This window comes from Haliaeetus albicilla, chromosome 18 (genome assembly GCF_947461875.1).
Source record: "Haliaeetus albicilla chromosome 18, bHalAlb1.1, whole genome shotgun sequence".
NCBI lineage: Eukaryota > Metazoa > Chordata > Aves > Accipitriformes > Accipitridae > Haliaeetus > Haliaeetus albicilla.
The window spans coordinates 10579571-10606370 of NC_091500.1; the positions used below are offsets into that span (position 1 = coordinate 10579571).

At 47.1% G+C, this 26800-nt stretch overlaps 1 protein-coding gene across 1 annotated transcript; it reads right to left on the bottom strand.

Moving 5' to 3' along the window:
- Positions 1-14446: 14446 nt before the first annotated feature.
- LOC104313172 (b(0,+)-type amino acid transporter 1) lies at positions 14447-25393 on the bottom strand. The gene is made up of 6 exons (XM_009911996.2): positions 24650-25393; positions 22957-23090; positions 19948-20077; positions 17800-17924; positions 17270-17357; positions 14447-15427 (listed from the first exon to the last, which is right to left on the bottom strand). The coding sequence occupies exons 1-6, from the start codon at positions 25391-25393 to the stop codon at positions 15194-15196; spliced, it is 1455 nt and encodes a 484-aa protein (XP_009910298.2). The 3' UTR covers positions 14447-15193.
- Positions 25394-26800: the final 1407 nt, after the last annotated feature.

Genomic DNA, 26800 nt, shown 5'->3' on the forward strand with positions numbered 1-26800 from the left:
CAACTGGAGCTCAAGGCCCACAGGACTCGGTCAGCCCCTGACGTGGTTGTCAGAGCATCACCATGGTCCCCTTCACTAAGCCAATGCTTCAGCCTCGAGCAGGGGCCGCAGAGGGAAAGCTGAGGGCTCGGGAACGAGCAGCATCCAACACCTAGAAACCGAATTTGTTATTTTTCTCTGCTACTACCCAGATGGCTGGATTGCCATTACAAGACAAACTTAGCTTTATAATTACACGGATATGGAAAAGTCTCATGGTAACACCTATCGGGCTCTTTTGACACACTTCTGTGACGTTAGCCATACGAATCAAGAGATGAGATGGTTGCAAACTCAGCACCATCTTTTTGTTCCCTGTTTGTACAGTGCCTAACACGAGGGGCTGAACCACCCCAGAGGAGAGGACGGAGTTCCCGTGGTGGCAGGGTCTCATGAGGTCCTTTGCTGCTGCCTGGCCACAACCCAAATGCTTTAAGACAGGAGCAAATCATCATGTCTGGTAAACTCTGTTAACCGGAGATCTTCCCAGATTCTCAATCTGTCAAGAAAAGAGGTTAATACAGTGACAGCACCACAGTTGCTTCTCTACGCGGTCATACACCCAATCTCAAAGACCCCTGGGGAGAGGAAGAGCCCAGGGTCAATCCTTACTCACCATGACTCAGTGGGAAGCTGTCCACCCAGTGCAGGACCAGATCCTGGCACTCAGCCTGCCGCCCTAACTCAGCTACGAATTAGTGTTAAACATGAGTGTTATTTATCTCTAATTAATTATTAAGGCAGTATTTAACAGCACTCAGGAAAGATCATATTGGTATGCGTCTGGATGCAACACAGCCCTCCCTAAATCACGCTGAAAGCTGATTTCCCTCCTGCTATATACCAGATTACTTCAGGCTTGGTGCTGGTGCATAAGGAGAAAATTTGTTACCCTTCTGGAAAATCAATAGGCTCTTGGCAAACCGGGTTCAGTGCTGTTAATCATCTTGATGGCACCATCTGCCTATGTACCAAAGTACAGCAGGAGAACCACCCCACCGCCCATCCGAGGGTCCTGCTGCTGGCAGCGGCACAAGGACCCCCTCAGCGGCTGCAGAGCCCGGCACAGCCGGGCTTGCGCCGCTCACTGCAGCTGAAACGCTTCCAAGCCCAGCTGAAGTTGCAAGGAGGATCAGGGGACTGCGAGTTCAGAGCTGGCCAGGGACTCTGCCATGTCCCTGCGGGGACTTCTGCTCCATGGACAGGGGCAGTGCCTCTGCCTGGTGCCCAGAAAGCGGCTGAGGAAAAGTGGAGGAGTCAAAAATGCTGAAAAAAACAAATCCAGCTGCCTGAGGCATCGCCGCTGGTGCGTGCAGCTCCTCCACGCCTCACCAGCATGCAGAGGATGTGAGAAATCCCGCAGCGGAGCTCGCTGGCTATGGACCATCGCTTGCTGCCATATGAGGCTCTGGTCTGAGGCGTCCCCAGCTGCCCTGTGAGGCAGGGTCTCCTCCCTCCTGATGGAGCTCAGTATTTCTCCAGCAGACAAAAGCAAAAAGCTGTGGGAGGACCTTCCCTGAAGGGCCAGGGTGGGCTGGAGGGGCTGGAGCCGAACGCCAGGGAGGGATGAAGCTGGTGACACCCTGTAGCATGAGCAAAGGAGCACTGGCCGGGCTTACAGGGGACGTCGCTGCAGCAGAAGTCCTGGCTGCTGCCTCTGGAGTTGTGTTCGAGAGCAGCTGCTGGCAGCTGCTGGGATGGGGAAAGGACCCTCATGCCAACGCACGAGGCTTCCCCGTCCCGTCTGCCGGGTCTCTGCCTTCCCCCAGCGCCGGCCGGCATCGCGCAGGACCTGCAGAAAGCCAGGCTGACTCCAGCGAGCTGGGGGGAAACGGGCAGGAGCAAACAGCAGTGCCTGGCTTCCTTCTGCTTGGTATTAATCAGCGGTTTTCTGAATCACAGACGTGGCTTTGTCTGTGGGACATCAACTATGAGAGTCAGAAATTAATTCAGCTTGGGAGCTTTGGATGACTCAGACTGCTATGAAAACACCCTAGGGCAGAAATGAGATGTAGGGCAAATTCACCCTAGGGGTATCTCTCAATGGACTTTAACCGAGGATAAATTTAATTTGCAGAACTGAAGCATATTTTATTTACTCTTTCTAAGTATCATTTTAAAATGTAATATTCAAATAGACAATCAAGAGGCTCTTAATGGGTTGCATTTATTGAAAGAGAGTTTGATTTAAATTCCTCAACCTTGGAGTCCCAGGCATATTTTTTTTTTCCCCAAGTGAATTCTCTGCTGAATTTCTCTATTGCATTAATGTATGAAAATCTGAATTCACCAAATAAACAGGCAAGATGACACAGTGCTGATAGGTTGCCCGCAACCCACCCAGTGATTCTGCTGGAAGATGTCTGGAAGTCTCAATGGAAAAGCAGGATGCAGTAGTCATTTGTGCTTTTAGGAATTTGTTAAAACAGAGCTCTTTCTCATGCATCACTGGGCTCCCAAAGATGAGTCTAAGTTATAACAGCCCTTAGGGTTCATTTAACTCTGCTGCCAAATGTCTGCCTGGGAGAAAAAAAAAATACATTTTGGTAGTTGGAAAAATATTGAAGCAGAGGATTTGAAATGCTGAGCCACGTGGACTCCTGCCTTAGCTCTCTCAGTGCAGCAATACTTCATTGCAATCAATAAATGTTTCATCATCATTTCTGGCACAGGGCAGGGAAGCTGCGAGGAGCACAGGCTCAATTCTTGGCTCCACTCTCCACTCTCTGTGTGCTTGGAAGCATCATTTCAGGGCAATACAGCAGGACTTCAGTGCCCTGTTTGTTCACGACAGGCAGGCTGTGTGCTGGGGACTCCCAAGGAAGAATCATAGAATAGTTTGGGTTGGAAGGGACCTTTAAAGATCATCTGGTCCAACCCCCCTGCAATGAACAGGGACATCTTCAACTGCTCAGAGCCCCATCCAACCTGACCTTGAATGTTTGAGGGATGGGGCATCTGCCACCTCTCTGGGCAATCTGTTCCAGTATTTCACCACCCTCATCGTAAAACATTTCTTCCTTATACCTAGTCTCAGTCTACCCTCTTTTAGTTTAAAACCATTACCCCTTGTCCTATTGCAACAGGGCCTGGTAAAAAGTTTGTCCCCACCTTTTTTATAAGCCCCCTTTAAGTACTGAAAGGCCACAGCAAAGTGTCCCCAGAGCCTTCTCTCCTCCAGGCTGAACAACCCCAACTCTCTCAGCCTTTCTCCATAGGAGAGGTGTTAGATCCCTCCGACCATTTTCGTGCCCCTCCTCTGAACCTACACCAACAGGTCCGTGTCTCTCCTGTGCTGAGGACCCCAGAGCTGGACGCAGGACTGCAGGTGGGGTCTCACCAGAGCGGAGCAGAGGGGCAGAATCCCCTCCCTTGACCTGCTGGCCACGCTGCTTTTGATGCAGCCCAAGATATGGTTGGCTCTCTGAAGTGGGGTGGGGGTCTGCCAGGGGGTCCAGGGACCCTCAGGGTGCCCGAGAGGATCAGCCTTCCTCTCCCTGGGCATGGGGGATGGACAGGCAGCAGGCTGTGCTGACGGAGGGGAGCAGGCAGTATTTCGGTCATACCTTCTCTGCCTGGGAAGCTGATGCTGATATCCAGGATCTGGAGGGAAGCCAGGCAGTTGTACATATACATCATAAGAAAAACCCGACAGCAAAATCTGGGGAAGGATCTGGGAAAATTCCTTCTGAAAGAAAAGCCTCGTGCTGGAGGACACATCTGGATCCCATTTGCTCTCCATTGTCTCTGGCAATGCATCAGACCGTTCAAAAGGTCCCCCCAACCCACCCAGCCTGTGAGAGACAGGGAGCTGGATCTAGCTGTGTTTTTATAAAGTCTGGGGTAGGACCAGGGGCTGAAACTCGCTTGGGGGAAGAAGTTCAGAGACTTGTGTCTCCCTCAGAGGGAGCTGCACTGGCCTTCAGGAGAAGCTCAGCAGTAAGTGAGGGGCAGTTTGGCCACATCTGCCCCCCAAATGGCACTGCTACAACAGAGGGGGTGTTTTAAGGCTTTGTGATTACAATGATATAGGTTTTACATCCGTTTGATTTTCTTGCATTACTGGTGTTTGTGCCAGTTCCTCCCCTACACCCCCCAGCCAGGGATAACGCAGCACGTGGCTGTGCCGGGGGAACCAGACCGGGTGGCAGAGAGGACAACGCAAACCTTCAGGTCAGGGTCCTGCGGGAAACCAAGGGACGTGCGGCGTTCCCGCTGCTCAGCGGAGAAGCACTTACGGAGCGTATGCCGGGTCCATGGCAGTGCCAAGCCCAGGGCGCTGTGTGGCTCAGCAGGGGCACAGGGAGCACTTGAGGGACAGTGACATCCTCCCGCTGAGAAGTGACAGAGCGGCTCAGGTCACCTAAGCACAGCACCCGACCCTGGGAGACTCCATCACCCACCTGGGGAGCTCAGTAGCAAACAACTGGGCCATAGGGTTGGGGGAAGAGGAAGGGCCAGGAGGTCCACCTGGACCTCCCCAGGGGACCTCTTCAGTGTCATGGTGGAGAGAAGAAGTGAGATTTCCACCCCTGAAGCAGCAGATCACTCCAGCACTGGTCCAGGACAGTCTGCTCCCTGTCTCATCGCTTTGGAGACTGCAGGCACTTTGGGGCACAACTCCCACCACGGTGCCTGACTTCACACAGGGGCTCCAGCCCCAGGTACCATCTCTAGCTTCTTCTCACCAAGCATATAAAAAATCATACTAAATACTGCAATGCCAGGTGGGAAAATGTCTGTTTTCTTTGGTTCATAATATGAACATGCAAAAAACTACATCTCATTTGTACACTGAGTTAATCTTCCCCCTTTCCTCTACTCCTTTACCTTGGTTTCCACCAAATACTTTTTCTCCTATCTGGTAGCTCCAAAACTGAGCCCTCCCCAGCTAATGGCATTGTAGGCTGTGGAGCTGTCCCTCCAAAGTCTAAGAAACTTCTGGCTCTTCCATCTCTTGTTCTGTCTCTCCCAGGGACTCCAAAAAGCCATCCAGGTTTACCCCTCTGCTCTGTTCTCATTTCTTCCTTCTTCTCCTGACTGTTTCTTTGGGCCATGCATTCACCACCAGGCAAAATCCCCATGGTTTTTTCAATAAACCTCAAGACAGAATCCAAGCCTAAGCCAAAGCCGCCCACAAAAAATGCTGGGATAATGTCCTGGACAGCTCAGATCCTTCCGTGGAAAGGGTGCTCAACATCCCAGGGGCAACATGGGTCCCAGGGCAGTGGCTTGAGAAAAGCCAGATCATGCATTGTAACCCTGGAGAATTCACTGCTTGGAGTAGTAACAAAGAAATGGTGTCATTCCCAGGTCAAAGTAACCCGCTAATACTTCAGGTGCTTTTAGCAAATTAATTAGCTATAGCTAACGCCTTTCATGGCTGGCTGATTACATCTGCCCAGGACATTTTCAGAGCAGCCAGCCAAAGTTTTTGCTCTTCCTGCACTTTCTTTTCTATGTCCTCTTACAAAAGAAAGCAGGTATATTGTTTTTACATGTATTCTTTGCTTTGCAAGCTTTATGATACAGGTTACATATCTCCATTTCTGCTTGAAGCTGTACCAAGACATCTCTGTGGCTGCTGACATGTCGTGATCCAGGTATTCCCTACAGGAGAGGCAGAGGAGGGAGATACATCCTTGCAAACAAGCCGAGCTAGTGGACTGATAACTCTGGTTTTCTTCTGCCCCAGGATTGCATTCCCCCACTGTCCTACCTGAGGGAATGCTGTAAAGGGAAAAATGAGCATGTTTGCCAGTCTCACCTCTGCTAAGAAAACGCTCCTGGAGGAAATACTGTCCCACAAAGCATTTCCATAGGTCACACTTTGCATATGTAATCCAAAGTGCATTGAATTGCACAGTAATTGGGGCTCCAGGACATAAACTGTATCCACTGAAATCACAAGTGTGTTTCTTCTGCACAGTTCAGGCATTGTATGGTGCAGTTATGCTGAGACAGCATCTGGCAAAAGGTTTCATTTTTGAGGGGGCTTCTGCACACATACAGCACCTAGCAAAATGCAGGTCCTAATTCACAGCTACAGCTTCTCTGTGTTATGGACCAGCCCATCATACATAAATGCTAACTGTCTTCACCAAAGCACCGAGCTACGGAAAAACTACATCTAATTGACCCTTTACCATTGTCCCATGTGTTTATCTGTTTGCGCTCACCTTGGATAGTGAAATGAAAAAGTCAGAGTCACTTTGTGCTCAGTTACACAACTTGAGTCTTGAGCTTTACCCTGTGGGTTTCCAGCAAGCCCTGAGCTCAGCTGGGCAAAGTCCTGCACGCTCCGGGAGGCGGCTCCTGCTTCCCAAACCGCTTTGATCTCAAGACAAGACAGAGAGCTGAGCTTTTAAAGCGAGCTATGAGAGTACCTCTGGGGGTATCCAGCTCCAGCACAAAAGCATTTCCTCTGGATTTCCAACATGGCAGGGGAACGGTTATGTTTCAAATACAGCCATGAATAATTCAGTTTTTATGAATTTGCCTGCCTTCATAAGGGCTCATGCTGATTTAAGCCTGATAAGTTGTCTTCTTTTCTAACCAGCACTGCTTTAAGCAAAAAAAGCAATGGCCCTTAGGAGAATTCCCTGTCCTGGGGCAGGGAGAGGTTGCTGCAGGGCAATGGTTGCAGCCCAGGAGAAGTCTCCGATGCTGTTCCCTGGGCGGCTCAGGTGGGTGCTCGGTCACGGCTGCCTGGGGGGGCAGGGGGGTGCAGGGACTGGGAGGCCACTGCTGAGGCCGGCAGGTCTTGTTCCCTCTCCCCATCTCCCCTCCAGCCACAGGATCGCCCCTCTCCCTGCCACCAGAGCTGGCATGTGTCTGACCACCAGCGAAGCTGATCCAACTCGTTCACCTGCCCCCCCCAAATGAGCTGTTCTGCTCTTTCAGGGAATCGAAGCATACCGTGGTACCACAGGGTGGGCTCTGGGCAAGTGGGGGGCCACCTACGGCTTCACCGTGAGACGCCTCCCTTGGCACGAGAGCGAAACCCTTCCTCGGCCTCCTCTGCACCCCCGAGTGCAGCTTTGCCCTTGGTCCCACCTGGCCGCCCGAGGCCGATGCTGCCCAGCATCTTCATCAGGGGGCTGTCACCGCTGTCTGCCCGCACCTCCGCCCTCCGCAAACCCACCTCCGGCGCCCGGAGCTGCCGGACGGACACCCTCGGCTCCGGCGGCTGCCCCCGGGGCAGAGGAGGGGTCTTCGCCCACCCGCTGGGGACCGCGGCGCAGGGGGACGTGCCCACCCACGTGGCTGAGCGCACGAAGCCGAGGTCCGAGCTGAGGCCGCAGCCCGAGGCGGTGCGATGCCCACCCTGCCCACCTCACCCGTACCGAGGGTATGCCCGACCGCCTGAGCCCTGCCCTTAGCCCACCTTCAGGTCTCCCGAGAAAAGCATTTTGGTGTCGCCCGGGGCGCCTTTTGCATTGCAAATCTGAGGAATGGTGGGGTTTGCACAGAGTAAACTTAATGAGGGTGGAAAAATAGGCAGGGGGGTGCTGGGCAGGTTGGCAGCGCAGCCCTTGGGGCACAAGGAGCAGGTGCTGGGGGAGACTGGGGTGAGACAACCCATCGGGAAGTCGGTGAAGGCTGTGGGGGGCTTCTTAGGGATCATTTCTGACCCCACAGTGGCTTGGAGTCCAGGCAGCACCGAGGGGATGAAAAGTCACCGTATGCTTCTTCACCCCCAGTCATGCTTGTGCCTGGTATGGGGGGAGCCTGATACAAACCCCCAGCAGGATCCAGTGCAAACTTTTCAGCTCACTCCAAGGGGCACAGCTCTCTGCTTCTCTGTGGGCATCAGGGATCCCAGGGACCCCGATCCTTGGGGTATTTTGCAGCATCACCTGGGCATGTTCAAACGCATGCTTCACATCCAACCTCCTCCGTACCTTCTCGCTGCGCATGAGGCATGGCTTCTGCCTGCAAGGTGCCCACGTGGCCCTGGTGGACTGGCAGCTATCCAAGGACACCAGCGTGGTGGCTCAGCTGGTATGACTTACAGAGTGGCCCTTCAGCCAGAATGAAGCCCTGCATATTTTCTGCAGGCTCTACACGCTTAATATAGATTGTAGGTAAAAGGGGCTGCTTGGTCTTGGGAGAAAGAAGACTACTGGCATCGTTCAACCCTTCTGCTTCCTCTTCAGTAACACCATTTCCTTTTATTTACAAACATGAATGAACTAAGCTTCACAACAGCTCAGCAGAGCTTAAGTCTCATTAGCCTTCTTTTAAATAGGGTGGGATGTGAGTGGAAAGCTGAGCTTGCAGAGCCCTGGAGTAAGACCACAGCAAAGGGAGAAGGACAGAAAGACCAATACACTGAGGGATCCCCGGGGCGGCTCTGAATCTCTAATTCAGGAACTGGGAGCAATGGGGCTGTGGTGATGCCCCTTGTGCCAGGGCTCATACCTTCTGCTGAAAATCTGTGTTCATTCTGGAGCCGTCCTTTCGGAGGAATCGTGACCTGTTGATGAAGTATGGCAACCACAGACTCAGCAATGGGAAAAGGCAAAATACTGAACTGTTGCTTTACTTTGTCCATTAATGACACAGATGTGCTGTGGAAAAAATGGATTACACACTAAAAGATAGGCCCAGAACATAAAAACATAAAGGAAAGGAATCACTGCGGAACAAACAACTTTTATTCTGGCATTTCTGAACTTCTGGGCATGTGTCTTTGCTTCTTAAGTGTTGTACATGTCTGGATTTTACATAGGTAAAGCAGACATACAACCCAAGACTTGCACATATAGGAATTCTCTTTCAATTTACTTCTCATTTTCCCTTTTATCAGCTCCCCCATTGCCTGTCATCTCACTGCATGAAAACCAGGGCATAGTCCATGAAATTAAACAATAAGAATTAATGACCAACCTTTAGAAGAAAAACATGATCATTTATCTGCCAGACACTCAAGCCATAGGGTTCACTGCCTCCGAGGACAAACCTGACATGGTAGCTCGATTCTAAAAACAATGGGCTATTTCACTACCCGTTAGTCTCACCACTAGTTCACAAACCTAGGACCACCCATTTATTGTATGACCTGGGTCTGCATTCTTTTTTAGCAAAAATCATTTCTTCGTGAGGAATGAGTCACATACACAAAGACCCTGATGATATTCAACTAACTAGACAATAAATGATAAAGTGCAAGATACAGATCCCTCTAAACTGCTAGACTGAGTCATCCTGATGGGTAGATTTATCAGAGCCTATCCAAAGTTCCTAATACTAGTACCAACTGGATAAAATAAGGGCTTGCGATTGCCTCCCACTGAGTCAGCTGTAGCTCTTTGAATTGTGTGCCTTACATAGCAAGCTAAGGCTGCATCAGTGACTTAACATCTGGTCAGCAGCTGGTAACAAGTACCACAAGAGTTGAGCCTGGGGCCAATGTTGTTCAGTATCTTCATGGGCAACCTGGATGATGTGACAAAATGTGCTCTCAGCAAATTTGCAGGTGGTACTAAATTAGGGGGAGTGGCTGACCTGCCAAATGGTGGAGCTTCAATCCAGAGGCACACGGAGAAACTTGAGGATTAGGCCAGCAGATGAATCCTGCAGTTCAGCAATGAGAAGCACAAGTCCTGCATCTGGGGTGGAATAACCCCACGTGTCAGCACGGGCTGGGAACTGACTGGCTGACAGGAGCTGGGGTTACTCATAGTGGCCTACATTAGGAGAAGTAGGGTCAGCAGATCAAGGGACATCAGTGTCCCTGTAGACTCAACACCTGTGAGGACACACTTGGAATGTTGCATCCAATTTTCTGACCCCTCCCAAGTTCAAAAGGGAAGCAGACAAACTGGGGAAGGTCCAGCAGAGAGCTTCCAAGATGGTTAGAGGCCTAGAGAACATCACCTGCATGAAGAAGCTGAGGGAGTCGGGTTTGTTGAGTCTGGCAAAAGGAAGGATAAGAGGTACTCTAATAGCAACCTACAACTCCATGAAGAAGAGATACAAAAATGATGGAGCCAACCTCTTTGGCAGTAGCAGATGATACAGTGAAGGGCAACAGCCACAGACTGTGGCTTGAGAGGTTCAGACTAGACTTCGGGAAAATTTCTTTATCAGGAGGGCAGTGCAGAGAGATGGTGGGCTCTCCATCCTTGGTGTTTTCCAAGACATGGCGAGACAGAGTCACAGGTGACGTAATCTAGTTTGGGGAATAGTCCTGTTCCAAGCAGGGAGTTGGGCTACAGGCCTCCAGAGGTCAGTTCCAACCCACACTTAAATGGTCTTTGATTCCCAGAGTTGGCTGTATTTATTTCATCTCTGAAAACAGAAGCTCTACCACCCCCTCAGCGTGATGACCTGGAGAGCAAGTTAGCACTGCTGAGAGGCTCCAGTGAGGGCTTGATTACCCGCTATGTCCCGGGAAAGAGCAGGAGAGACTGAACACCAAACCCTCTGCACTGGCAGTGAACTGATAAGATAAACCCAGCCGATCCAAGCAGGTGAACTGTGTTTCTGCAACAGAGGAAAACTGAAATCAGTATAGACTCTGTTCTGTCTCACCCAAGGGGAAATTTCTCCTCAACCACAAATTACAACAATCACTTCAACTTGGGCATACGAGCAAGGCTTATCAGAAAATCACCAAAGGAGGACTTTCTGTACCCTCTCACACACTGGACCACCCTTGGCTGTCCCCAGGTGTAGCCCATCTCTGATGCCTCCGAGGAAGTCAGGAAAAGACCCAGAACACATTCAGCTTTGTGCACCAAGGTAAAACCCCCGACTGGTGGTTGCAGGTTTCCAGCTCTGAAGCATGGGATTCAATTATCCTCAGGGTCTTGAAGTGAAGTATAGATCTTATGATTACCTTGAGGGCAATGCTAACAGTCCAGTTTTTCTCAGAGCCCATGAAGGAAGGGGCTAAGCACAGGTCACAGGGCTCTGGATCTTCAGTGACAGACAGGACCAACATGTTCTTACAGTATGACCTGTACACACAACGGCAGCTATAGACCTCTGCCCGCCATCACTTTTGTCACTGTGCTGTAGTAATGAACAGTAAGGACGCACTGCCTCCTCCTGACACTTCTATTGCAAATGTCTGATAAAGGAAAGAAAGATTCTGATTTGCATATGCTGCGGTTGAAATAGATAAGCAATCATTTTGAAAAATGAGTGTACACACATATAAGCACCCACGCATGCAGTTAAACCTTCCATCCAAGGAGAGATGAGCTTGATGCTGATTGTTTATGTTCATGCAGTAAAATTCCATGGAATTGTTTTTCTTGGATGAAAAACAGAAACAACCACGTCAACTCACTTCATTTTAATGTCCATTTTATTGTAATTATCTTGGCATTCTCTGAGCTTTCAGCATCTTGTTTTGGCATTATAAACACCTGTGCTTGCAAACCCTAGGCAACATAAATAAAAACCCCATCTTGTTACAATAATTTCTATAGAAAATGGGATTGGTGCGAAATACGGTACTTGCAGCTTTTCAGCTCCCCTATATCTGTACACAAATGAGCAACACAGAAAGGCTATTTATCCAAAGTGTTAAGTCTTTTTGTGTTCATTATTACTGTTCATATGTCACAGGTGCACAGAGGGAAAGGATCGGCTACATGATAAGATGCTTGACTGGACCTTGGGAGAAACAGTCACATTTTCCATACATTTCCTGTGTGTTTTCCAGCAAGCCACTTAATCCTTTCATCTTTTCATCTTCTATAGTATAGTACACCTGTGATATAAAACAGTGGCAATACCTCCTGTTCCACAAGAATTATGTGCAGACAATACCAACCCTGATTGTACTTAGGTACGCAAGGATAGGTGGGTAAAGCCACAAATATTGTGCATGTCTAACCTTTAAATAAGCCTATAAATTCCCATTTTTTTGGATATGGGCTGTAGTCTTCAAAAGAGCACAGTCCCATGTGGCAAGCTCCATAAATATGTGTAGGAAACAGAAATTGTTTCAAAAAAATTATAATCAGAGAAATAATATTATCCTCATTTTTAGATAAGTAGCTGAGATGCAGCTCCTTTAAGAAGCTTGCCTGCCATCAGATGAAGAGCCTAGGGCAGTGGTGGGAAGTTAACCTAGACCTCCAGAGCTCATCAGTCCTTTAAGTACACACCCTTCATCAGGGTATACAGGGAGGGAATACAAAGTGGCATCCCAAGAATTTTGCATTGTCATAAGATTCAGGAGGGAAAACTATTCCTTCCTTAGCCTTTGTTGACAACTCCAGTAAAAAGCAGTGGAAGGAAATCCTCCTAAACACCGCTTAAGCTAAGGATTTAGAAGGTGAGCAGCAACTGGCTGATCCCATTATCATACCTAACACTTGGAAAAACAGACTATTGTTGCATCTCTGTAGCTGCTGGTATCACCACTCAGAGGAACAGAAGGGCTGGCATTGCAGAATGAGATTGTAATCAGATACACAGCTCTGAGATGGGCTGGAAAAGGCCTGGAGGATCAAGGGACCCTGTTCCAGGAACAAAGCGTTAGGTACAGATCTGCAGAAGAAATGCTGACAGAAAGTTGACCTGAGTAACATTCGGTACTTTGAGACGCAACAAGACATTATAAGGACTAACTCCTAGACCTTTTTAGCCTACGACAGGACAGGTCCCATCCAGGAACAATCTGGACAAATAGAAAGAAAACAGCATATAATGTCTTTCCCCTAGAACAAGAGAAAAAGGGTTGAGCCTCAGGGTAATGGGAAACAACAGCGACTGCAGTGTGCTAGGTGTGAGTGAGAGCACAGCCCGTGACTTTTTTTGTGCTCTGCCTTTAGAATCATGGAAATCGGTGGAAATAACCGTGGTGGAAAATGTACAAGAACTGAGATCTCACCACTGTCCTGCACACTGGTCCAAGGTTGCACTGCCCTCATGGTGAAGAAATTTTCCTGAAGTCCAGCCTGAACATCTCAAACCACAACTTGTGGCTGTTGCTCCTAGTTGCCACTACCAAGAAGAGCCTGGCTCTGTTGTCTTCACTACTCTCCCTTGAACAGCAGGGCCCAATATTGGATGCAGTATTTCAGGTGTGTCCTCACCAGTGTTGAGTCCAAAGGGACAGAGTATTTCCTTGATCGGCTGGCCACACTTCTAATGTAGCCCAGTATGTGGCTTCTTTAATCCACAGTGAGAGTATCCTGCTGGCACATATGACGTAGGGGGTTTTTTCCTCACTTCGTCACAAGAGAAATTACTTGTCTTTGGGGGAATTACAGTGTGGTGGGTTGACCCTGGCTGGACACCAGGTGCCCACCAAAGCTGTTCTATCACTCCCCCTCCTCAGCTGGACAGGGGAGAGAAAATATAACAAAGGGCTTGTGGGTCGAGATAAGGACAGGAGAGATCACTCAGCAATTACCGTCACGGGCAAAACAGACTCAGCTTGGGGAAAATTAACTCACTTTATTACAAATCAACCAGAGTAGGGTAATGAGAAATAAAACCAAATCTCAGAACACCTTCCCTCCACCCCTCCCTTCTTCCCGGGCACAACTTCACTCCCGGATTCTCTACCAACCCCCCCCAGCGGCACAGGGGGACGGGGATGGGGTTTAGGGTCATTTCATCACACGTTATTTTCTGCTGCTTCATCCTCCTCAGGGGCAGGACTCATCACACTCTTCCCCTGCTCCAGTGTGGGGTCCCACCCACGGGAGACAGTCCTCTACGAACTTCTCCAAAGTGGGTCCTTCCCACGGGCTGCAGTTCTTCACGAACTGCTCCAGCATGGGTCCTTTCCACAGGCTGCAGTCCTTCAGGCACAGACTGCTCCAGCGTGGGTCCCCCACGGGGTCACAAGTCCTGCCAGAAAACCTGCTCCGTGGGCTCCTCTCTCCACAGATCCGCAGGTCCTGCCAGGAGCCTGCTCCAGCGTGGGGTTCCCACGGGGTCACAGCCTCCTTTGGGCATCCCCTTGCTCCGGCATGGGGTCCTCCCCAGGCTGCAGGTGGAGATCTGCTCCCCCGTGGACCTCCCTGGGCTGCAGGGGGACAGCCTGCCTCACCGTGGTCTTCCCCACGGGCTGCAGGGGAATCTCTGCTCCGGCACCTGGAGCATCTCCTCCCCTCCTTCTGCACTGACCTGGGGGTCTGCAGGGTTGTTTCTTTTACATGTTCTCACTCCTCTCTCTGGCTGCCATTTTCCATCTGTCCCAACTTTTTTCCCTTCTTAAAAATGTTATCACAGAGGCGTTATCACTATCACTGATTGGCTCGACCTTGGCCAGCGATGGGTCCGTCTCAGAGCCGACTGGCATTGGCTTTCTTGGACACAGGGGAAGCTTCCAGCAGCTTCTTACAGAAGCCACCCCTGTAACCGCCCCCTCTCCCCCCCCACTACCAAAACCTTGCCACACAAAGCCAATACATACGGGAAGGGTATGGGGTGACTGTCGCTACTTAAGTGATGTTGCCTGTGTCCTCACCACGAATGGATGGATCCCAGATGACAAGTGCATTCTCAGCTGAGTAAACTAACAGAGCTTTAAAGCACTTCTCTTCTCACGTCAGAGGTTCGTCTATGGGAGATGTAGGACGATTTGGGCTGAAAAGTGGTGGAACCATGTACTGAGACAGAGAAAGGACTGTTGTGACTGACCGCCTGGGACTGGAAGGAGCAAGGCAAAAGCATGCTCCCAGAGTGAATACCTGAGTGGAAAAGGTTTTTTGTTGTGAACATGGTGTGGCCATGCTTTATTTATTTGAGAAGCTCTGTGGTCACAGTGGGCAGAACTAGGTGGAAATAATTAAAGGCATTGCCAGGAATGGCTTAGGGTCACAGCCTTCTATAGGAATAATATTTCATTGTCAGTCTTTTATTGCCTGTTGCCTCGAAATATAAGCGCTAAGATTTTGACGAACAGCTCTTCTTGGGACGGAAAATTCAAAAGCACACATTCCTTTGGAATCTGTATGTAATCTGCCAAGGCAAAGCTGAAAATGAGAAAAAAAAGTCCCCAAAATTTTAACGAAATGTGAGGACTAATGGCTCTATTCCATCTCAGCTAGACATTTTAGTGACACTATCATTCTACTCATTCTCCCTTTCAGAAAAATATTTTCTGAACCTTGAAAACCAAGGTGTTGGGATAAACCATGAAGGGCAGGCAGCCATACGCCAGGAGGATGTTATCTCAGTTTGCATCCTTGGTGGTTGGAGCAACTTCCAGGAGCAACTGGAGATGTAAAGTGACTCTCTGTAAAAAGCGAGGGTGGCGCTTGAAATGAACCAGTGGGAAATAAAGAATGATGCCACTGAAAATGAACAGGACGATGTAGAGGATCTCAGTTTGGGGTTGATCAATGATGGGAGCTACCACCAGGTACACAGCTGCCATCAGCACAATTATGGGGATGATAATTGGGACCTGTGAAAGCAAAACATCAGCATAAAGACTCATGTCATCCTGGGCCACTGTGGGCCTGAACAACCCTGAAGCTTCTGAAGAAGGCTTTTTAGATGAAACCCTGCTGCAGCCTGAGGTATTACCTAGAAATCTCAATTAATCCAGACATCCTGTTTCCCAACCCAGCCCTACTCCAAGGTTGAACATCCCTGCAAGAGCTACACCACTGCCACACACCCTAAACCCTGGTCTTCCCTGCCCTCCTAGACCTGAAGATGCAAACTACTGGTTTTAGTGCCAGGTTTGTTCTTGCTCTCCCTACTACCTTGCATCCAAAATCTGGGCTGTAGACAAAATACACAGCAATGTGTCCAAATCACATAACTGAACTTTAGCACCCTTGGGCAAAAAGGTTTATTCACGTGTTGACAGATAGGTGGACAGGCAATCTCAGAGGCTATTTCTGCAAGTCTGGTCAGAAAGCATTTAAACTTAAATTTGAAGCCATCCTCCCACAATGGCTAGTGAACGCACAAGAAAAAATGATTTCACAACAAGGTGAAAAACTGAACATTCAAGCTGGAATTTCCCATTTTTTACTTTTGTGCCTTTTATCCAACACAAGGGCACTGGTATAGACCAAAGGACATGTTGTTCATGGTTACCTGTAAGAGCATGGAGAAGACCTGCTCTTAGCTTCATCTATATTAGTGGGATGCTCTACTCTGCTCCCTGTCCACTGTGTTCTAACACTTTTGGCAAAATGCTAATAAAAATGATTGTTTTCAAACCAAAGGAAATCTTTCCCTTAAATATAAACCTGCAACACACATACAGATTCTGCAGGACATCAGCCACACATTGTCAGTTGACCTGGAACCTTCAGACATGGGCTGCTTCTAGTTAAGGAGTTAGGCCATCAAGCCAAAGGCTGCAGCAGGACTGGCCTGGAGGACTGGGGGAGTTCTGTACAGCGTATGAAACACTATTGCAGAAACAGAACTTCTTTTCCTTAAAGCCCATTCAGCCAACGAACGTCCTCATCCAGCATCCTAATTTCAGGACAGAGCCACAGAAGCCAGTGACTGGAAGACTTAATAGAGCACTGCTCTTCTTCATGCTAAGCCCCACAGGACACTCGATATTGCTCCACACAGCCTGGCAGTGTCAGCCTGTCATCTATCTCCTGGAGGAACCCCAAAAAAACCAGGATGTTCATTCAGTTTGTCTCAAGGAAAAGCCACTGTCCTGCATTCACAGTCTCACGGGTCCCCTGTTCCTGGGATCTTTTCTGTAAAAATATTTCCCTCAGTCACTGAGGAAGCGCTGCAGCTCAACTCATGCATGGCACCAGGGGGAAGAACAGGTAACTCCTGATTTCCTCCCACTTAGCTGTTTTGTGGGGAACAAACCTGTCCCCCGGCCATCTCAAAGGACATGGGCCATTCTGGCTGAGTTTTTTGTCCTCTGTAAGGGTCTTACACCTGGGCTACCCTCTGAGGAGTGTGACCAAGCTCTGAGAACATAAACAGGTGATTGCATTGTTGATCAGAATCATCCTTCATTTTCCTCTTAAATCTCTTAGAAAAAAAGAGGATATGGTAGATATATTTTCCACAGTGAGGGGACAGTGCATTATTAGCTTATCAAGACAGAGAATTCAACCTTGACTTATACTGTATATTCACACTATCTTGCCTCTTGTTGACTTTACTGAGATAAAACATGAAATTCAAAAAGGAAGGGCAACCACACTAAACCTGTAAGCAACCAGCCTTAGTGCTCTTTCTTTCCTCATAATGCTCTCTTAGTCATTTGGGCAATATAGGAAAAGAGTTTGAAGGTTTTACATTATTACTTCACCTTGTAAGATCTTGGCAGTTCTGGTTTCTTGATTTTTAAATACAGGAGACCAGAAATAGTCATGCCATAGAAAAGCCATGCTATAAAACTGCAAGGAAAAAAAAAAAAAAAGACAGCATTAGATTTGGGGTGAGATCATCCAAGAATGTCAGGCCTGCCTTGCAGATCCCAGATGTTCATATCTCCAATTAAAAAGTAGAGTATTGATATAAATTTAGTAGTTCTTCCATTCATTTCCTTTCCAGCACAAACAATGAGAACTTTAGAATGATCTGAATATTATAGATGCATTGCAATATGGGGATGAATCACATTCAGTTAAGTATATAGTGACAGAAGCATTCATGCGTTGCAAAGATGCTGGTTCCTAACAGGTTCCATCCTATTTTCTTTCTCCCCCTCTCCCCTCCACAATATTGGTTAGAAAGCAATAGCCCAGGCTCAGAAAAATATAGGAAGAAAATACTTCTAAAACAATGAAAAAAACCAGGAGCACAGGGGATGCAAACAGAAACACTACGCATACATACCTGAAAAAGTTCACGATACTGGTGAAGCTTCCTGACATTATCATTATTAAAGACATAGCGGATGTAAACAGCACAGCAGGGGAGGGCGTGAGGCATCGCACATGAGCCATAGACAGAATGTCTGGCTGAAAGCCAAAGCAAAACAATATACCATCATATCATGTACTCGGAGATCCTTACTCATCCCCCTCAGCTGCTGGTGGGAGCTCTGCCTGCAGCAGAGCCACTCTTAATCATCAAATAAGCATAACACAAAAGCAGTTCAGCTCCGAGGAGTGTAAACATGGAAACCTCCCTCAAGGATATTTTTATTGTGTCTCACTGATTGTGTACCAGATATGCTCAGTTTAGACAGGCAAGATGAGGTTTTCAAACTACTAGTGTGACAGACCAAGGCTGAGTCAAATCAGAGCTTTCCTGATCATCATCAGGATTTTGCACATGGTCCCACTCCTCTACCCTCTGTCACGTCTCTCTGGGACTTGAATTCTCTTGGGCTGGCTGGAAAATGAGACAAGGACTACTCCTGAAACATTTATGCAACTAACCACAAAGCAAACCAGGATTTGTTCCAGAACATGGAGAGAACCATTAGCCTCTTCATTGCTTGGTTCATTGGGAAAGTTTAATGAGAAAGGCTTCTTTTTTTTTTGTTTCCAGCTTCTGCTAGAGCTGAGTGTCTGAGAAATGGCACAAGCGTTCAGCTCTTAGTCTGGTGTGGTCAAATTCAGACCATCTGTGAACTGCTTAGCACAGAGCTTGCCATGATACAGCAGACACTGTCATCAGTTAAGAGAAGCTGTGGAACCAGTAACCACCAAAACCAGTAACCACCAACCCAGTCATCTCCACCAACCTGGTCATTTATCTACATAAAAGATTCCCTCCTATGTACAAGGAGCAGAGCTGGTGCAGAGTGGTATCCTTCACTCCTGAGAGCAGAAATGCCAGATGGCACGGGGAGGAAGGACCAGAATAGCAGAAAGGTCCAGGAGGATCACAACATGCCTGCTCAAAAGAGAGGAGGACAAATGGAGCCCAAGCACTGAGAGGGAGAAGAAGTGTGGGTAGGTGTGGGGGTGTGTGCCTGTGAGCGAGGGGGTCCACACCAGCAGCTGGAGCGGAGCAGCGGCCTTGGAGGGTTGTATGCACAGGTACCAGCAACTGGGGACACTGGGATCCAGGGGCAGCTACTGGGCAGACTGAATGTCTGAGCCCAGCTCCTGGAGGGACCCACATTGTACATATGTTTATATATATATATATTTCACACTAACAGATCCCGATCAGCCAGAGCGGGACAAGATGAGGCCCTCGGTGCTGTTTGTGCTAGTGTTTGTGTGAGCGCTGAGTGTGTCTCAATGCATAGATCTGTGTGGCCTGCTGACTGTATATGTATATATACATATATATGTACGTATGTATGTGCGTATATATGTGTTGTATACTTGTGTTTGTGTGTGTGTGCCTACTGGGAATACATGCTGAACTTACTGGTTGGACCAGGGAGCACGGAGCTGAGCAGCCTGACCTCTGCTGGGCTATCAGATTTGGCCCCACCTAACAAAACCAATTAAAAACCCTAGCTAGGGGACATGTAAGGCTCAGTGTCACCTTGTAATTGTTATGAAGCCTGAAGAGCAGAGATATCCTATGCTGTTTCTGAACTGGACCACCCCATGGGATGGCCGGAACACCCCTGAGACCAGCTTGGGTAGTCAGTATTGCATGCAAAGGCAGCTGGCCAGTGCTGGGCTACCTTCCCAGTGCAAGCAAGGGTGCCTTACAACGCGCGAGCATGGCCAGGTTTCCCCTTCCTGGCAGGTGTGTTGGCTAGGTCCCCCCGAACCTGTGCCAGGTGCGCCAATACAGCAGTATTTCAGTTGTTCATTTCAAAGCTGTTCTTAAAATTCAGGGTAGATGTAATTATATATATTTCTGAAATTACATGGCTGAAGAAGAAAGTCAGGAGACAACATATACATTACATTTGAAAAAGATGGGGAAGAAAGTCTTTGAGCAAGACACAAACCACTGAAGAACTATCACTCTACCAGTTGAACATACACAGTGTTCTTCTCTCTGCTTTAGCGTCACAGAAGGTAAAGTTGCTCAAAGCAAGCCAGACCCCCTTTTTTTTGTCCTTACCATATGGCCTTCCCTTGCGGCAATGTAGCACACGCGGCCTCCGCTAAAGAACGTGCCGTTCGATGAACCAAACGTAGAGAGTGCCACCGACAGGGAGATGAGCCATGCCCAACTGCCCAGGACTTTGTCCCTGAGGTGGGAAAGAGTTCACAGCATAACATCCAGCTCGTAGATATATCAAATACTCATCGCAGAACTAGACAGGATTCTTCCCTCCATTATTCTCACTGAAATTTTTTCCAAAGCCTTTCTTATGATTTAAAGCCTTCTTCCAGTTCCCATAATATTTAGTCACTAGTAACTTTTGTCTTTTCCAGAAAAGGCAACTTTTCTTCCTGCCTGGTGTATATATATCTACATCTGTCTACATTGCAATGGTGTACAAAGCTGTCACAACAGGCAAAATCCCCTTTTTTGTGTACAGATGCTATGGCGTGAATCCTGGAGATACTGCTATTACAGCCAACAATATTAGCTTCGAAATTGCAGAAAAACTGTTCCCACCAGACCTGAAGAAATATCCTGCAATATAACCTCTTTCCCGATATGCCTAAGAATTTAACCCTTCAATCCCATATGCACGTATTTCTGCTACTCTGTGAGTCAGGCCTAAGCCAAAGCAATTGTTTGCATTCCAGAAGTCCAATTCTGCAACATGTTCAGACATTTATGGTTTGCTTTCTCCATAATAGAAGAAGTAGCAGGGTTACAAATAGAGTTCAAGGTAAATATTTGGAAGATATGATAATCTTCTTACCTAAAAGTGAAGCTTGTTTTCTGGAATGAAGCAGCATGAGGAATATTAATTGAGTAACAAATGCTGGTGTTTGGGGTAATTATCACATACATGTACACACACATACACAAACAAACACACTGTTCATCTAATTGGCAAAAACCCCAAATTCAAAAGTTTTTTACAACACTTTATATTTCCATCTGAATTGTATGCCTTTAAGCCATGTGTACTCTTTTTTAGTATCACCTATCCCAAACATTCAAAAATCAAGAGCTGGGCTTTCCAAAATCATGGCAGGAGCTTATCTACAACAATAATTTCAAAAATGTAGTTTAGAAGCTTAATAACTGGGTTATGGTCCTTCAGGCTTCAAGTTATTAAGCTACTTGCAATAACCAGAACTAAAATTTTTCCCTTTTTCAGAATGATGGAATCTGGGCATCTCCTATGATCTTGCAACTCCATAACCACAAGATCTCAAGGGAAAACAACATATATCACAAAATTAATAATAAAATCTGTAGCAATGGTGTCTTTTGCATTTATGAGATTGGTGCTTTGCTGTTTGGACCCTGAAAGTGAACTACAGGGGCTACTGTGAGTTACAAGCAAACTGAGATCTGCTGTTGCTGTTAAATCACTGGCATCAAAGAAACGCTGGGGAGAGTTTCACAAGCTCTTTTTGTGGCTGAACGTCTCACCACTGAACAATGTTTCTCTCTGGCAGTTTTCTTCTTATATGGAGAACAAATGTATTTAAATGTCATATGTCCTCCTCTGGCTTCTTTATCATCCTCCCATCCTTTCTTAATGACCTGAAGAGCTGCATCGCTTGCTCACGAACCACAGCCATTACACTCTCCTCAGCTTGTGGCTATCTACCTGTCCTCAAGGCTTCTGAGTGCCCAGTTTTCTGGTTGCTAGTTCAATGTTTCTTCCTGAATTGCACTCTCAGGGTGAAAAGGTTAATTAGGCAGGAAAAGGAGATGTGTTAAAAAGGAGGAAGCTCACAAATAACTTGTTAATCAGGAATGATGGGAAAGGAAGTGCAGAGAAAGTTCACGACACTGCAGCTTAGTGAGGCTTTGTAGCCTGTTCAAACAAAGCACTAGACCTTTAAATGCTCCTACTTATAGTGACATGAAAGGCTATTAGAGAACACATCTAGCAAGAGCTCAGTCAGATCTTCAAACTGGAGATCTTGTGAAATGCACACAGAAGCAAAGCCACTGCTGACTTTTTAGGAAGAGGATGAGCAGCAACATAATCTCTGGGTATACTGTGTCATCGTTTCTGCCAGACAACTCATTTAGGGCTATCATGGAGACTGTGCCTTTGGAAATATTTAGACTAAGGCCGGATGTTCTGGTGGAAGATCATCTGGTTAGAAGTCAATGGTGCCTACATCTCTCATGACAGCCCCTTCCTTCTCTTCCTAAAATCCTTGTCTTGCACAGAGCCTGTTTAATATCACCAAACACTTCAGGTTGATGGAAAGTACAAAGAATTTCTTTGCAACTGTGGAAAAGCACAAGCCAACTTAAAGATACGATTACCAAAGGCTACCCAACCTGTGTATAAAACTTCTGCTTCTCAAAGGTGTTGTAGAGATCAGTGTCATTTTCCATTTCCCCACAAATGGAGAAACTGAACCAAAAGACTCCGGTCCGGTCTAACTTCCAGGTGCCGAGTGGACAGGATTCACCCAGTTGGCTGTTGTCTCTCTCCCAAACCACTGCCTCTGCATTAGTGGGGCAGCACATTGTCCTCTCCATTTTTCTGGAAATATCTGAAATGTGGGGCATCTCCCAGTCCCCAGGTCTGGATATGCACCCTCGCTGCCTCCTCACCGTCTGTGGGGAGATGCTCCTGGTGTGCACTTCACCTCCTCTTTAAGGCCATTTTCCACGGGGAAAAACATGAGCTGGAGGGGAGCCACAGGTTCCCAGTGGGAATGAATGGGAATGGGGACTAAGGGGTGTGCTGCAGAGCACCCCATCTTGGCAGCCTAGGTGCACCTTGGAGACCATGGGCTAGATGAGGCCGGTCAGCCTTGGCCTTTGGTGGGGGAAGGCTATACACTGCCCTGCAGGTGACAGAGCAGGGACTGGCAGAATGCTTCCCTGTAACGTGGCCTGACAGGTCTTCCTCGCCTGACCAAAGCAGCGCTGCCATTCCCACTGGGAATAGCACCTACATCTCCTGAAACTCGGGAGAGAACCCGTGTGTCGCTGGACTGCATTGGCTGTGTTGCCACATGCAGAGCTCACCCCCAAGTGACGGCCACAGCTCTTGAAGACAGCAGTTCAGATGGAGTCATGGCTGCTAAGTAGCTCACGTTTACCAGCAAATACAGGCATGTAACCAAAGGAATGGCAATCATCACAGCTCTGGGAAGGGTTACCTGGAAAAGGGATGACAAGGGTGTTAGGTGCAGCACGTTCATGCCTGCACTGGGCTTTTTTTGTTGGTTTTGTCTTTGCCACCACCCATGTCCCTCATTCAAACACCTTCGCTCACTAAGCTTTTCCACAGAACAAGACTTAGATCCAGATTCACATGGCAGTTTTTACACCAGTCTCCCAATGATGTCAGGCAAACAGTAAGGTTGCACATTTCAAAAGTTAGTCTTTAAAAAAACAAACAAACAAACAAACAATAAAAAAAGCCCCAAATCTTATTCAAAAATATGTTGGTTCATAGCTGCCCAAGATGTCTGTTGCATACTTCTTGATTACTTTAATATTGATTTATTTGTTACTAGTGTGTTACTGGTGTGCTGCACCTTCCCATGAACATCCCACTGACATGGATGAAGTGCCAGTGTGTGTTGCATCACATGTAATTCCTCTACAGGCTAAATCAAAGCAGGGCAGCACAAAGGAGATTTGCTCTAGGAAGGAATTATTAATTTTTTTTCTAGTGACAGGATGCTATCTTGGAAGACCACAGGTCATTTTAAGGCTCAATAAAATCAACAAACACCACCCTATGCAGCTGAAAGCACTGGAAAAAAGCAACTAGTAGGGTGATCATAGAGCAACTGTACACATCTAAAAACCTGAAATAGCAATTTTTGCATTCCCAATGTAGGACAAGATATAGCAATTCCTTACGTTGTTGCCTCCACTCTGCAAGGGTCTGAATATCAGTGCTTACAGTCCTGTGGGAGAGACTGCCACATGACCCTAGGACCTTTGCTGCCATTTAGGTTAATATTTAACTGTGCATTTTCATTTAATCTGTAAAATCTTGTGTGCTGTACTGATAGAAAGCAAACTCTATACACTCTGCACTCACACAGCTCTTTCTAGTTCACTGCTCTAGTGTCTGATCTGTGAAAAGAGGTAATATGGCACAGAGAGGGCTGATGTAACATGCAAGGGAGCTACTTCAGTGCCCATACCATGGACAGAACAGTGCCTAAAAAAGTAGATGTTTAAAGACAAGGGTCATTCAGAGAGTTAGATTCCCTCTCCACTGAGGCCTGGCTTGCTCAGAAGTTCCCCCTCCATGCAATGAGGAGAGATAAGTGGGTTTGTGATGCCTACATTATGGATCAAGTCTTTCAGGGAATATGTGGTGTTAAGGAACCTCTATGGATTATAGCAGTGAGTGCTTTTCTGCTTAAATCTAGGTGTCTACAGTGAGATCCCCTAACCACTAAGACAAAACTTCATCTCCAAAGCACGCAAGTTCTGTCTAATAGCTTTCTTCCAGTCAACGGGGTATTTTAGTGCTTTCTTGTAGGTAGGCTGTTATTTTGCTTAGAGACTCATTTTTATCCTTTCTGGACACAACCATAGGTGTCTTGCCCCAGAAGACAGAACAAACCAGGTGGAAAGCTCAGTAGTCTTTCCTCAATGCTCTAATCCCTTGATTACCCCTGTTAACACAGTCATAGATAGAATCACACATGTTAGCAGCAGGATTAAGTAAGTAAAACCCAGCTCCCTCACTCACCTCAGGCTTCTTCAGTTCCTCAGTTACATAGTTCAGGTTGTTCCACCCATCGTAGGACCACAGTCCCTGGTAAAATGCCACTCCAACTGCCCCGATACCTGAAGTTGTGTTTTGAAAAGCATTTTGAAAACTCTGAGTTTGTCCGTTGGCAAGCAGCACCAATCCACCCACCACAATCACCAACAAAGCCAAGAGTTTGGCAGCTGTAAAAATGTTCATAATAGACGTCGCCAGCCTCACATTGAGACAGTTGATGATAGTTAAAAGCAGGATGCAGGCAGCAGCTGTACATTTGACGACAACCTGCGGAGATGAGCATCCTGGGTAGAACGGCACAACAGCATATTCTGCAAAGCTCAGACAGACAGCTGCCAAACCAGCTGGTCTCACCAGGATAACAGAAGTGTAGGCGAAAAGAAAAGCAGGAAAAGAACCAAAAATCCTCAAGATGTAAATATATTCTCCTCCAGACTCTTTAATTATGGTTCCAAGCTCAGCGTATGACAAGGCTCCAAACGTGGCCAGGAGACCACACGCTGCCCAGATAAGCAGGCTGCTGGCAGGGCTCCCCATACGATATAGTACCCACTCAGGGGACATGAAGATCCCCGAGCCTATCATGGTGCCGGCAATTAATGACACTCCGCTAATCAGGCCAACCTCTTGCTTCAGTCTTAATTTCTCCTTCCCTTCACTCAGATCTGTGGATGAATGAGGTGAATCTGTTGTCTTCCTTTTCCTCATTGTGGAAATGTTGGGAGATGTTGTTGTTAGAAGGTAATACGGAATAAGACTGAGTCATTTGAATAACGACTATCTCAGGCTTTTAGGGTTAAGTTAATAATTACAAAAGCTATGCTGAACACTGTCAAGAAATTCAAACCTACCTTCCACGTTTTGCATTCTTCCATTACCCATCCTATCTTCATAATTTATTATGGTTCAAATCCTGCCAAGATTGATTATCTTTGAATCTCACTGCAAGCAATGGTAATGGGTAGCATTCAGCACCACCTCAGAATCACTCAGCACCTTACTGGACTGTGTCCCTGATTACCTCTCCTTTAAATTATGCTTCAAATGGCATCTGAAATAAGGATCAGGTAAGAAAATCCCCCTGCAAATCTGTACTTTATTGTTTGATTAAAAGTCAATGCTCAAGCACCTGCTTTGGTGCTCATTCACATTTTCATTCCCCACTATAAAGTGATCAAACAAACAAGCCCGTCACCCGACATCCTATGGCTTTGCTCAACGAGGAAACTTTCCAGTGTCTTAATCAAAGACAGAGAAATGTTCTGCTAAAAACAGTCCAGAGACTGTTTTTCTGCACAATAGTAGGGGGCAATTCTGGCTTTTTCAAATTTTAGAAAGTGCAGGAGGAGAAGAGTGAAACGCTATAGTTACATTTTTATGGGCCCTTTTTGCCAATGTACACGAGGTAGGCACATTCTTACCAGGCCATGATCTTCAGAGAACTTTGTCACTGCTCATTATATACACATTTCAGTGCACGCCCAAGAGAAACTTAGCACAAGCTTTTGGAAATGCCACTGACCCCTACTTAGATATCTAACACATAAAATCTTAGACTTTGGGGAGGGTTCTGCTATAAAACTGAACATTGTCAACAGTGCATGAGGGTGCATTTTGTGATCTGTGATACACAGGAAGTATTGAGCAGAAGGGAATTTCCGTATGGATTCCTTCGAACTTAAACTAAACTTTACCGGCTCCAATTGTAAAGAAGGAGAGTTACTGTCCTTGGTGGTCTCTTGCAGACTTCTGTGGTGATAAGTACCAGAAAATGGGAGTGAGACCTTCCTCAGCCCTTCATGGAAACAGCAGACCTTGAATCTTTAAAACTATCTGTCCTCCTCAACCATTTGAGCTAAAAAAAGCATGAATATAAACAGAGAAGTACTTTTATTGTTTGTCTAAAAATTCCTTCTCTTCTAAATCATTTAGATTTCTCTTTCCTTGCCTTTTTTTTTTTTTTTTTTTAAATCATCTCACTAGCTTTGCAGTTTTCTGCAAGAAGAGTCCAGGATAACTCTTGGACTCTTAGCAAAACTCATGGGCCCATAAGAAAAGCAACATATACGAGTCGCATCATTTCTCATGCTAAAGCAAATAAAGTTACACAAATTT